The sequence below is a fragment of the Bacillus rossius genome, assembly GCF_032445375.1.
Source record: "Bacillus rossius redtenbacheri isolate Brsri chromosome 9 unlocalized genomic scaffold, Brsri_v3 Brsri_v3_scf9_2, whole genome shotgun sequence".
Classification (NCBI taxonomy): domain Eukaryota; kingdom Metazoa; phylum Arthropoda; class Insecta; order Phasmatodea; family Bacillidae; genus Bacillus; species Bacillus rossius.
This window is the reverse complement of record NW_026962013.1, coordinates 10,809,765-10,824,150: the sequence shown is the minus strand read 5'-3', so window position 1 is coordinate 10,824,150 and position 14,386 is coordinate 10,809,765. Positions and strand designations below refer to the sequence as shown.

The following is a 14,386-nucleotide window of genomic DNA, read 5'->3' as shown; positions in this document are numbered from 1 at the left end:
AACAGGAAACACTGTCATGAATTAAAAACCAACAGTAACAATAAACTTTGAGCAAAAGATAAATGCTAGCAGTGTAATAATGGGGTCTGGAATCCATCTGAAAAAATCTCAGCATGAACGTTCAATTTGAGCCAAATAACAGAAAGTCAGTTTAAAGCCCTTTCACTGTACAACTACAAGATTAGATCATATTTTCCAGGAAGGTTGTTTTTATCCTATATTGGTACATAATGTGAACACCCATTTTTTAAAAGTTTCCAGCCAATTGAACCCCCCTTTCTCATTTTTCTGTGCAGGCAATTAGCAATGGAGGACTTCAGTCGGGGTTTCTGTCCGAAGGCAGCGGTGTTCCTGTCGGGAACGCAGCGGTCGATAACTCGCTGCGGAACGTACTGGGTCTGCAGCGCACGTTTTCGAGCTTCGTTGGCATCGAGCAGAAGAGGTTGGCGGAAGAGAGCATGCAGAAAACCCAGAAGGCCATGGCACAGCCACCCAGCCTACAGTTTGGTCACGACTCTGCGCCAGTGAGTTTCATTTTGCAGCGATCATTGTAACGCCTAAAGCTTAGTACTGTGTGCAGCATGAAGATGTGACATTTTGAGGTCATTTAACGGAAACAGAACACTATTATACTAAGACAAGATTGCTGTAGGTAAGATATTCACGAAATCTGGAAAAGGTCAGGGAAATTAGAATTGTTGTAGAATATTGGAAAAAGTCAGGGATACTGGGGACATGCGATGCTTCGAAATTTTCGAATCCGAAGCGAATATTTTTAGGATTCGTATTTGATTCGTTCAAAAAAATAATATTTGTAAATTTTCGAAGCTTCGAAGGCAAACGAATATAAATTAGTCTTCTTTAACTTGCTATTTAGTAGAGCCAATTATTAAAATGTGCATAATTTCTGCTAAAAACTTCAGGGAAATTGGTTAAGGATTCGTATACTTACGTTGAGGTTAAACATACCGACGGCGTACTTGTACAATTCCGTCATACAGAAATATTAGGTACCATAGCAAATATGAACGCCATGACTATTACTAGTGCAGATATTCATTACAAAATCTTTATTTATGCATTTCCATCCACAAGACATAAAAAAACACCACGTTATGCTTAAAATTTAATTTACGTTTTCTAATGTTTGTTTACCACGACAATATTTCCGCCATTTTGCGGCCAGATGCTGCCAACTAGCCGAACTACGCCAGTCAGTTACACAATGCACACACAGTTGTGTATTAACATGATCACGGAAATAATTTTAATAGAAATATGTATCTTAGTTTTTCAGATATACGCTGCACGTTTTACTTAATATTCTAGTTCGGAAAGGAAAGTGCCATGGTTGCCAACCATTACATTTCACAGAATGATATTGGCTTGGTGGTAGCCAAGTAGCCTGAAAATGGTCTTCGCTGTATTAACTGCACTCATTTATACTCTCTCTTTTCTATGCTTCGACGTCACGTTTTTTGTTTACTTGTTCACCACGTTGGTTGAGTTCTATAAGCGTGCACTGTAAAATTTGAATGGTAAAAAATGTAATTACGTTATACTTTAATTGTTTTAATAGAAGGTGGCACCGTTTTATATTTTTTCTGACGTATATTTGTAAACTAAACCTGCAATGGAATCGAAGGAAACTGCTAAGAGATCTCGCAGTGAAGTGTGGAATTATTTTACAAAATTGAGTGACGGAAAAGTTGCAAGCTGCAATAAATGCAAAAAGGAATACAAAATTCCAACAGCTAAGCAGTTCTCTTTATTATTTAGTAAGTGAGTCGCTGTTAAAAGCGAAAAGTGCATAAGATGTTGCGTGAAATGTGTTATTTGAAGGTTATATAAACAAAAAATGTGTAGGCTTACTAGGTACGTTTATTTGTGATTATAGAAAATATTAGGGAGCATAAAAATGTGTTCCCGATGGTTTTTGTCACTTTCACAGTCCACAAATTAGCATATCTAGCACAGAATATTTTGTTATGCATTTTAATTAACTCAAATCATTTTGTGAATTTAGTAGTTAGCACAAACTGTTGTTAACAGGATGTAAAATGGTGGGGATTCAGGCTACAGGATATTTGTCAGGCCCATTTCTGAATAAAGGAATTTGGGGCAACAGTAAGAGCCACATAAAAAAGGGAAATATGACAGGAACTTCAAATATCAGCAATAAATTGTGCAAGTATTAATAGTTTAAGGTTTCAATATTATGTTTTAAGTGCCTTGTGTGAGATGTAAGATTAGAAACAAACTTTTTAAGGGGGGTGACAGTACAACATGAAAATAATTGTGCTGTATGTCATGTGGGAGCAGTATTCAACACATCTTAAAAAATTATTCGAACTTCGATTCCAATTCGCGAATATTTACAATATTCGCTTCGAATTTGATTCGAACTGAAAAAGTACACTTCGCACAGGCCTAGGGATACCACAAAAAAAATTGAAAATTTATTGATAACAAAAGTGGAACGGAACATAAAGCTTTTGCAGACAAGGTACCTCTCAAAATGGTAAAATTTAAAATTTTTAATAAATTTTGTTGATTTTCCTTTTTTATTTTTCGTAAAATTGCAAGCTTTTTACCACAATATCTGTGTTCAATAAGGGGGAAAAAATGTATTTTGATAGCCTGCATTTAATAGTTTGAAGGTAGTCTGTACTAATTGTTTACAAATATGTATAACAATCCAAAATGGTGTTAATTTTGCTACCCAATCATTTATTTTGAAGCTCCTGCATCACCTTGTGGTGTTGCAAAGGGCTACACCTCAGACATATTTTTGGAATATATATTATTTATTGCGTTTTTAGTAGGGATGGGGCGAATCCTGATTTCCTCGAATCCGAATCCTAACTCGAATCCTCGACTGGAATTGCCGAATCTCGAACCCAAACCCGAATCTTTTAATAGATGATGTCCACATATCTAATGTAAGTGAGATGTATTCTGCTTGCACTAAAAGTCCCTTGACTTTATCACATGTAGATTGGTACATTTCTGGTATAAGTGTATATAAAGACAACAATTTTTTCTTGAGAAATTTCTTTTTTAGTACAGATTAGCGGTTAGGATTTTTTCTATAAATAAGCTAGAGGTCTGCGAGCCTAAGAATTTTACTTCGAGCCGAGCTCGAGCTTTTGTGGTACAGTTACACTTTTGGGAAATTATTTTTATTTAAACTTAATATCATGTTTGAATAAAGTATTAAAATGAAGTGGGCTTATTAATTTTGGGTAACTATTTACAGAGTGTGTTTACATTTTGCACTGCTAGAATAAAAATAACATTTTTTTTCATTGAATCTTACTTGTTTCCATTGGTTCATTAGTAACTGATATCATCCAACTAACATAACCAAGTATATGTTTGTGTAAATGTAACATATCTTTGGAAAAATTTCACCCTTGTCAATTTTTCTGGAGTCCTTACTGAGCTTCAATAAACTTAGCACCAAAAATCATGTTGTTTCAACATTTCCACTTTTCAGCACAATAATTCTGAGAGAGATTGTCACAGAGTATTAAATTCTGTTCTTTAATCTATCATTCAGAACAATAATTTGTTTTGCACGTTCAGGAGTTAAATTAGCTCTACGATTGGAGATAGTGTTTCCAGCAAAAGAGAAGCGTCTCTCGCTGGCAACCTGCTTGGCTGGAATGCTTTAGTAAAATTGCTTAACCTCAAAATTAGTGTCATAAATATCTGTAACTGGTCATTAAAGTTTAATCAATTGAAAGTAATAAAAATAAAAACATTTTACTTCATTCCATTTACACTTGCAAAAAAAACATACACACAATAAACCTACATGGAAAATTAAGTCTTTTTCAATATCCTGAAGTCTGAAATATATTTACTCATGTCATTAAATGTAGAGCTGTATTGAAGAAGCCGATTTTGCCAATATTTAGTTGAATCGGCATTTCTGCCGACTTCCGATACAGTACGCTCGTTAATTTTCGGCCGATATTACTGAAAAACGAAAGAGACTGCCATAACCTAAAAATCCACGAGTACCATTTTCACTTTTCGTAGTAGTACTGCATTCTTTCAGATCGCATTATTTCTTAGCAACATGTGCGAACCGTACATATCAAAGTTTAACATCCTTTTTTTTTTTTTAACAATGTTCTTTAATTTAATATGTCATAAATAAATAATACATTACTATCACGGTAAATATACATCTCAGTTGTTACGATAACTATAGTGCAAATATGGTAGCTATCATGCTTCTGTAGTAATTATGGTATTCTACAAAGAATCTTCAGTTCTTTTTATGGTAATTATCTTAAAATAACTATTGGGTTTGTACTGTAGTTATGGTACGTCATCCATATTTCTTCGTATGTTGTTGTTCATTTGTCTTTTCTTCATATTTACGTGTGCCATTATTTGAGACAAGAAGTTTCAGAAAAAATTTTAACGGACATTATATCACACATTTAATGGCGTAAATGACGAGACCTCGGGCAATTTAAACGCTTTATACGGAAAAACCTACCATGCGGGACCTCGTAAGCGAGTTTTACTGTATTTTTTTCCCGTAAATAGTAAAAACCGAATCCTTTGACGAATCCTATATCAGACCCGCCGAACCTTCGAATCCCTAGGATTCGGCGGATTCGGCGGATTCGGCAGATATTGGATATTGGATCCCTAGTTTTTAGATTTGATAGGTATATGATACATGAAGTTTGTATGTAAATGTGTTTGAAGTCACTGAGGACTGATTCACTAACATTATGTTATTTTTATTGATATCTACATGCATTACTAATTTGTTTACATATTTTGATACAAGCCCTTAAGATTCTTTTACCCATTTTAGCATGTAGATTAGGTTAAGATAACCAAATATAATTTTCAAATTTTTTAGTTGTATTTTATTCAATAATTGATGTGAGTGTCAACATTAGTTATGTGCAAGAGTTGTCGCTAAGCGACAGGTGATGCCCTGAAATATGAGAAAGACATAGGAAGTGGTGTTTCCTGCTGATTATTTCCACCCCTGGCAGTAATGGTTTGTATTATAAAAAATTGTTTCAGACAAAAATTTTGGTACTACTCCTATGAATTATAATACATTAAAACGGATGTGATATTTTCAATGTTATGGGAGTCACAGTGAATTTTTCTGTTTTTTTTAAAAAAACTTCCCCAATTTCACCCTTTTGGTTGGATATTGCCCATTAACTAACTCAACCAAGATTATTTCACTACTGGATTTAATTTATCAATTTGGAATTGATTTGGTTTTGGTCTTTGGACCATGAAACAAAAAACTAAAAAAAAATTTCCGAAAGTCGCACCGAAAGGAAAATGTGTTTACAGATTTTCCCTAAAATGAAATTTTTTTGTATGTTTATCTCGCTTGGCATTATTTTTAAGCATTCTATGTTAAATTTCGTGTCTGAGTTTTGTATTGTAAGTATATTTGCAATGTGAGAACACATGCATTTGCTTGTTACCCATGTTAGATATTTATACATCACTGGCAAGTACTGAAACACTTGCCTACAATTTTTTTCATGTATTGTAACTTTTGCGTTGCTAGGCTGATCTTATAAAGTATGTTTAAAGATTGTCTGTGGTTGGTTGTGGGGGGCATGTGACAACCTTCCTCCTTTGTGGATTGAGGTAGTCAGGTAATTCAGTTTTATTTAATCTAAATTGGTATGTTGAAATTTTTCTAATCTGAGAAATATCTAGATACTATGTTTTAATATTTGGCCTTTGCATGAGGATATTTCATGGCTTTTTTTTTTTTTTTTTTTTTTTGTAATAGTTCATTGGGAAAACATTATTTTTGTGTTTGTGAGAATGTAATGCAAAATTTATTACCAGAAAATTTTGTTTTGTAATAGTTTTTACTTCTAACAAGCATTCATTGCTAGAAAGCATTTTTATTTTTTAAATTTTTTTATTTAGTTAGTATCGTTTATGGTCAAAAATTTAAGTATCAGCTTTTTTTATGCTCATTAAATACATGCTGACTCATACATCTACACCTACATGCACGTTTGTATGATAACTGAGGCCATATATTGTGTAATAACTTTAGTATGTAAATGTTGTTACACAAGCACTTACACTGTGCCAGAAAGCCTACAGTATGTAAAAGATAGTCTCGTAAAATACCAGCGACATTATTTTATTGTTTTATTTTATTTGAGATGATTGTTTGCAGTAATGATGCTGTTTGATTTTTCAGTACGTGAACAACGTGCCAGCTCAGGTGAACTCGTCTGGTAACGACCAGCTGCTCAGGGCTCAGCTGGACGGAACGAACGCCATGAATGCCATGACGGGCAACCTCCAGGGCCAGACGTACGTGCTGCCCCTTGCCGGCTCCGGGACTCCCGCGCCCGCTCGCGTGACGGTCCGCGTCCCTGACTCCTCCCCCCGGATGGGCATGTCCTTGAACCAGCCCCACTATCCCGCCCAGAACAGCTTGCCTTCCTCGCTGCAGGTGCAGCCGGGCAGACCTCCCGCACACTACGTTCCGGCTTCCACCATCTTCCAGCCCCAGCCGTCTCCCGTGCCCCAGAGCGGGACGCCGTTCTCGCAGGCCTTGGCTCGCGAGGGTCAGGCGCAAACGGCGTCGAGCAACAACTCGCCTTACGCGAGGAGGCTGTCCGGCGAACCACCGGCCATGGCTCCCATCCGCTCCGGCGTTCCCGCGACTACCCACTCGCCCGCCATGTTCGACTACATCCCCTCCCCTCCTGTCATGTCCACTGCCGGTGACGCCCTCCGGCAACAGCAGCAGCTACAGCAACTGCAGCAACAGCAACAACAGCAGCTGCAGCAGCAACAACAGCAGCTGCAGCAGCAACAACAGCTACAGCAACAGAAACAACGGCAGCAGCAGCAGCAGCAGCTAAACATGAATAACTTCATGCAGCAGACGGTGTCGCTATGGGCGAACAAGCAGAACATTGCGAACAAGTCTGTCGACACCGCCCAGTCGCTGGGTGGCTCTCAAAACGCTCCCGTGCCCACTCTGAGGACGGCGCCGTACGCGAATGCAGAGATAGCGCTTCAAGAGCACGTATCTGCTGCTGAGTCGTTGCAGCCGGTGATCACGCAGGTGACTTCTGGTGTTCAAGCCGCTGGCCTGGTTCCACCTGATCAGGCGTCCTCACATTATGATCTGAGGTAATTTCATTTTTTTCATCAAGTTAAATCTTGATTTAAGTCCAGGGAGTTACTGTAGCTTGGTTTGATGCTAACAATAGTTGCATCTCGTTAGTACAAAACACGTGATTATATAAAGTTTTTCCACAGTCCCACAAATTTGAGTCTGAAGTCCACAATCACTAAGAATTCGGTTAGATGCGTTGTTGGACAAGTAAGGATTTTCCTGAGTAAACACATATCATAAGTACATGCAAATAATTTTTGTAAGAGTCTGATTGATGTAAATGTTGTTAATGTAAAGTTTAATAGTTTTGGTACATTTAGGTTTGTTTTGATAGGTTTTAAAACATTAGAAAAATCTTATGAAGGATCATACACAAAACTGTCATTAGAGGGAGCAAAATCCCCGGGGCCCGGTGAGTTTTTTGAAGTGTGATTTTATTCTCATATAGTACGAAAATTATAAATCTATTGGTAATATAATTTATTGAAAACCTTAAATCTGTGTGATACATGCAGATCATGTTTAAGTTAAGACCCATCAATTTAGTCTTTAGATTTAATCCTGGGGTTTGAAAAATTTTATACATATTAAATAATGGGGAGGAGTCCAACTAAAAATTATTTGTCTCCAGACCCTTAGTATTTCTTGATGTCCCAGGCATACATACCTTGTGTGGACTTTTCCAAAAGCCTCAGTGATCTGAAAGTTTGTTTACTCAAGCGTAATATATACATATATATGTTAGATGATACCTTGTCTACAGTTTTGTAAAACATGTTGTGAACTTTAGAATGTTATTTTCAAAATACTTTTAACACACTTTATTAATGATTTAAATGATATCAGTATTCTAACTAAATATTTTAGTTTTGTGTAACAGGTCAATTCGAGCTCAATGATTTTCAGAAGAATGGCATGTCACAAAACTTGTCGCAATATCAAAGAACATTGAACAACTTTTGTGTATAAGTTATATACAGGTAACTCTTGATATCTGCTTTGTGACTTAACCACAGCACCTATAGTTTTACATACTATATTTTTTTCTCTAGAAATCCCTGTTTAAATGGACAAAATATGAATTAAAATGAATTGAACATTATTTTGCTAGCTGACAGCAATTAATATAGAGGTTTGTATTGGCACTATCCTTAATTGATATGCTTTAGTTTTCCCCTTAATTGGTGCCCATGATGATGAATGTGCGTTCAATGACGAATCAGAAACTTGTTTTTGGTATCACAACTTATGTGGCTGCCCATCCATCTTGTGAGACACTTTAGCGAGTGACATTGCGTACAATGTGTTTTTTAGTTCGGACACAGGCCCCTTCATTCCTCTTGCTAGCCGAGGTGAATTTTCTGTTCGCAGAATCATTCTCTCTGTTGCATGATGTTCACTGCCCGTTACCACTTTTTTATTCATTACATCATCCAGTGAGTGCGTTTCCTTTAAAGTGAAGGGGTTGAAATGTACAGCTTTAACTGTGTTTATGTGATTACTGATTTAAACTCCCCGAGAAACACATTCTGTGCACCTGCGTTATCGTGTAGTTCAGCATTTTCAACTTCTGTTTTTATGACTTCACGCTGATCATAAACTGCAGTAATTGGCAGATCACTATATATTTACACAATTTGTGTGGACGTCACTGAAAATGCCTGCTTGCTAAATGTGCAGTTCCTGTTTTAAGCTTTATTTTTGCCACTTCAAAAGTTCATACCTGTCCTTGCAAGGCTTGGTAATTTATTTATTTTATCAAATTAATAAAAAAGTCTGTGGTTTTTGAAGTAATGCATTATAAATAAAATGACACATGCCAAAACATTTTACCAGAAAGGATGGATGCTTATGTAGAATATTGATTTAAATATTATTCTAGAGGCACAATCTGAATCAGGATGGATGAAAAGTGTTCAGGTTAACTTGACTGTACTGTGTACTATGATGTGAGGTTCATGAGAATCAGCGTTCTCTATCCTTATGACACATGTTAGGAATGGCAGTTGTGCATCAGGGTTCATGGTGTTATTTAGTGCAATATTTAATGATCACTATGTGATCTGACCTGGTAATTATTATTTGAGACGTACTTTTACTAGACCACATTTAGTTTGTAAGTATATATTTCACAGAATAAATATGAGTTTGTAAGTTTTTTTTGTTTGTATGTACACTTGTAAAGAATTTTCATGAAAGCTGTGAAATTTTATAATTTTTAACTTCATTTATTTTAGTACAATGTAATTTTTACTAAATGTTAATGTCTGTGTGTGCATTTTCATAAAATTATTCAAAATTGATTATTTTTTTCACACTTTTTTGGAAGGTTGAGTGAACTCTGATGTTTAGATATGGTTTTTCAATACAACAGAGCTTGGAGGTTCTGGACATTTCACTCACATCTCTCTAAAACTCATTTATCACTCTGTGCTGATTTAATTTTTTTTGTGACAGTTTATTGGTATAATTTTGTTTGTATGAAAGTGAATAATGTAAGAAACTAATGAATTAATAGTACTTCAATAAAATCAATAGTTCTTCTTGGAACAGACAGTTAAATTTGTGTTAGCAACCTGATAAAAGTTTTCGTCCTTTGGTGACGAGAGATGTTGAATATTTCCTTTTTAAAGAATCAACTTGTTTAGAAGACATTCACTATCTACAGTAATCAAAGTTTCTTTTACAAACCATAATATTTTTTATAGAGAGTCACTTAGCAGTGTAAATTTAAATGCTTTATTGCGTGTTCGTTCAATTAGTGTATTTATCCACAATTTTGAATCATCTGCGGCATTATTCGCCCTAGATTTTCCCGTATGATCAGGAGTATGCTGCGCGGAGAGCAACGTAACCTCTTTGGAACTGTTGTTTCTTGCAGCAACTCCGACGACAACATGGACGCAGAGCCCGGCCCGGATGTTCCCGACGCGGGCGACAACGTGAAGCCGTTCGCTCTCTCGAGCCCGGTGCGGTCCAAGAAGAAGGCGCAGCGCAAGAGGAAGTCGAACCCCGCCTCCATGGAGATGTGTCCCCACTGCCACAGGGAGTTCCGTGCGGACATCATCTTCCACCACATCAAGCTCCACTTCCGCCAGAGCTTCTTCTCGTGCCTGGACTGCGGCCGGAACTACTCCTCCGAGAAGGCGCTGGAGGCGCACAAGTGCCCCGGGGAAGTAGTCTAGCCGTTGTTCTTTTACCGCGCAAGCGAATCTCACAACCCCTTTCGATTTGAACTCCTCCGAGATTTCATGCTGTCCTGAGTTTTGTGCCATCTTTTGTGCTGTAGAGTGAATATAGAGGGAGTTCAGGTCTCTGGGGAAGTTGAACCCAAAGTTTAGTCTCGTGTGGGAATTGTGGTGGACATTGCAGTGAGCTAATGGGTTCCCCCTCACCCGCAATGACTGTCGAGACGTTAAGTCTCAATTTTCAATTTGTTCATATTTGTCGATGGAGAAATTTTTTTTTTTCCCCTTTCTCCTATAGAGAGATCTCTTAGCACGACAAATGCGGTCTTAAAAATGTTCGTGTTTTTTGAAATTGCGTATTCTGAAGCATTAGTATCCGAAAAATATCAGGCTATTTTAGTTAATGTGTTCCGAAATGTATAGAAAAATATTATTTACATATTATAAATGCATGGAATAACACTCAACTATAAATATATATACTATATAAATATTTATTTTTTGAAGCCTATGACTGAATACTTTATATGGCAAATACAACACTGCGTTAACAGGAGATAGGTGGTTACCGTATTGGTCCGAAAATAGGCCGACCTTTTTTGCAAGTTTTGTCAACCTTGAAATCTAGAGTCAGCCTATAATGGGGCACTAGCCAAAATAGTATAATTAAACACATACATTTCAAGGAGAATCACTTATGGCATAAAAATGTTATCAGATATACAATTCATTGACCTAAAATTACGCCGTACTTACATGGACTTAGTAATTTTTCCAACTTAGAAATTTAGTAAACACACTTAACCCCAATAACGTATCATATTTTAAGTTAAGTACACTGATGTGGTCACTTGTAGCACATAGTTTTTAAAAGCTCGGTCTGTTTATTTTTGAACTGTATTTAACAGGCTGCGGTAATTTTATTTTCTTGTAAAATGTGGTATTTACAGTAAACAATTAGTAAAAACGGCAATTTTGCCGTAAGGTTATTTACCGTAGTATGCTTTATTTACTCTTCTACCACAGGAAAATCAAAATGGCACCAGTGTTGGCAACTTGTAGTTGTGACACGAATAAACAACTACCGGTACATACCAACAGTAACAAGAACAATAAAACCTATTGGCAATATTGGCTGTTTTATGGTTGATTCATACACGTTTTACATGAAACCATTTTGGGTTTTTTACGTCAAAATTAAACGTACCGGTAAATGTTTTTACGTCACAATTTCTATGAACTTAGAAAATGTAGCCATTACCGTATAAAATGATGGCACCACTACAAAAGAATGTGAAAATAAACGTAAACACAGCTTATATATATATTTATATATTTTGGTAGGTAAGAATAACACATTTTGTCAGTTCAATAAATACTAACTTAGTTGAAGTGTTACTGTGGTAATATGCTGCTGATAATCATTTTAGTTAGTTAAAATTTATTTTTCCCTGATTTTGAGTATGCTGTAGAAGGGGTCGGCATATTTTCGGACCAATACGGTACTTACTTATTGCCAGAAAGCTGGTTGGCTTGCCCACCCGGGCATGACTTTCAGCACATGCTGCATAACTTTCCAACCTATACTTTACTGGCAGTGAAATTGATATTACTGTTCAGATATTTACACTTATTTTTTTTTCAAAAATTGCAAATGCTTTTTTGCATACCATTGCTTGGTTCACACCAATCCTATCAAGCCTGTCATTTTTTTCATTGCACCATTAATTTAACAACCTTATTATGTGAATCTATTCATTTCTGTTCCGGTTTCTAATATAAAATATATTCTCGCTAGTACAACTGACAGCATAAGACTTACACGAATATTTGATAGAGTCCTTATTTTGTACAATTGTGACATTCTGTTTGCCGTAATAGTTTAGTTTTGTCTTAAGATTTTTTTTTTAACACTACTTGAACACTATGCACTACGCTCTTGCATGGAAGCCATGATTCCAACTGCAGGTGCTTTCGCACGTACAGTTACTGGCCGGGTGACAACGGTACACGGGTGGACCTAAAAACATTTAGTCCTTTACACTCCCTAGCCACAGCTGGTGTTTGTAGAACCGATATCATAGTCTGACCTGCGCATGCATGTCTTCCCCCCCTTCACTCCCTCGGGTAACTGTAAGCAACAGTACACCGTGTTGAAGCAGACCTCGTGATGTCATGCCCGACTTGGGTTTTTTTTTTGCCTCTGGTGATTTCGTGCTGACTGAATTTTATATACACGCTTTTCAAGACTGGTACAGTAAAATTAACATTGTGGTGAATGAATTCGCGCAATTTGAAGATGTGCTAAGTGAGGGATTAGTGTCTAAGGAATTAAGGTATTTTGCAGATTAGTGACACTCGTTTTGTAGATGTTTATATTTGCAGGCATAATTCATTGTGATAAAAGGTAAATATATGATGAAAGGTCACAAATCATTAACGATTTTAATTGTGTTGCTATGTTCGTATTATAATTTCCGTTATCCTTCCTCGATGCATACTGGTCGAGTCGTATTATAATTTTTGTTATCCTTCCTCAATGCATACTGATCAAGTGAACGTGTTTGTAGGTACAGTAGACATTTACTGCTGCATAATGTTTCCAGTGTTCTACTTCTGTACACACTCTATGGTTTATACAGTTTAAAACTCAAATTTTCTTTAATGAATTAGGGGTTTGCCTTTGGTGAATATAAGGGCAAGGGGATAGTGGGTTAGTTAGTATGTTTTTTTTTTTTTAACAAAGAACACTTAAAAAATTTGTTAGAGATTGTTCAAAGTAGTAATTCAATGCAAATTCATCATTAATGAAGTATGAAATACTATCTGCATTGATACTTTCCGTATTTAGCCAAATAAGCTGCGTACAGTTTTTCTTCAAATTTTATGTCAAAAAAATAGTGCATGGCTTATTTGAAACATGGCAAAACTCCATAGCACAATTCTAGTCACACTTGGTTAACCTGCTGTTGCTTAATGGACAACGGACAGCTTGCACGTAATTTGTGTTTGTGTCTACAGTGAAATCTCACTACAACATACCGTAAGGTAACCTAACTTTTTTTGGTACTTAATAATGAAAGTACTTTATACTGAAATGTTATTAAATTTAAAACATATTGTTTGTACCTAAAAATGCTTACTTTAAAGTGAGGTACGTTATAATGAGGTTTTACTGTATATGTGACTGCAGGAAAAAAAAAATAGATTTTATTTGCATTTGAGTGATGGTTGTATTTGTACAAAGATTTTGAACTAAATTAATTTGGGAAATTGCGGAGGAAGCACATGCAACAAATTATCTTTTTTAAAATAAATTTTTTATTTCAACAATAATGCCCAAGATGTTAATAGCTTTTCACTGCAGTGAACAAACAGCAGCAGCAGGCATTTTACATTATTGACATGTTTTACCTTCCATCTTAGCAAACAATGTTTTCATTCACAGTTAATCTGTAAGTAAAATATTTATTACCAAGGCAATTTATAAATTAAAATAATTACCGGATGTTAGAATAAACATTAGTATAAACTTAAAAGTTGGTTACATTTTCTGTTTTTAAACTTTGGTGCGAGGCTTTTTCTAAACAATAAATATTTTTGATTTTTGTCTAAATATTGGGTGGGTGAGGCTTGTTGGGGTGTGAATATGGTAGAACTGTTGCCAGGTTTCATAACATCAGAGCACCTTATATGACATATTATTTTTTGAAAGTTCTCTTGGCAACTAATCTGTTTAGTGATGGACCAAAGACATTTCTACTGTTGGTCTGTATCCATATGGAGTCTTATTGTGAATTGCAGTATTGATCTGTTGGACTGATAACAGTTGCTTAGTTTACTAGTTGAGAACAAATATCATTAACGTGTAGCATATGTTTTTGTATGAAGTTATTTGAAATACAATTCTTTTTGATAACAGTTAAAAAAAAATTTATGCCCTGTTCTAGGAGAAAATTTTAGAAGAATTCAAGGAAAGCACTTTAATTCTTGAGATAAATAACTATTAACTAAAATTTTATAAGATATAAATAATAAA

General features: G+C 35.8%; 1 protein-coding gene across 3 annotated transcripts in view; it reads left to right on the top strand.

Moving 5' to 3' along the window:
* The window catches only part of LOC134543015 (uncharacterized), a 35,478-nt gene extending 22,476 nt beyond the window's left edge, over nucleotides 1-13,002 (top strand). For all 3 annotated transcript variants that reach the window (XM_063387689.1, XM_063387692.1, XM_063387693.1), the window contains 3 exons: nucleotides 297-524; nucleotides 6,227-7,173; nucleotides 10,041-13,002. In XM_063387689.1, the coding sequence (XP_063243759.1) occupies nucleotides 297-524; nucleotides 6,227-7,173; nucleotides 10,041-10,344 (1,479 nt within the window). In that variant the 3' untranslated portion in view covers nucleotides 10,345-13,002. The remainder of the gene's footprint in view (nucleotides 1-296; nucleotides 525-6,226; nucleotides 7,174-10,040) is intronic.
* The last annotated feature ends 1,384 nt before the right edge of the window (nucleotides 13,003-14,386 follow it).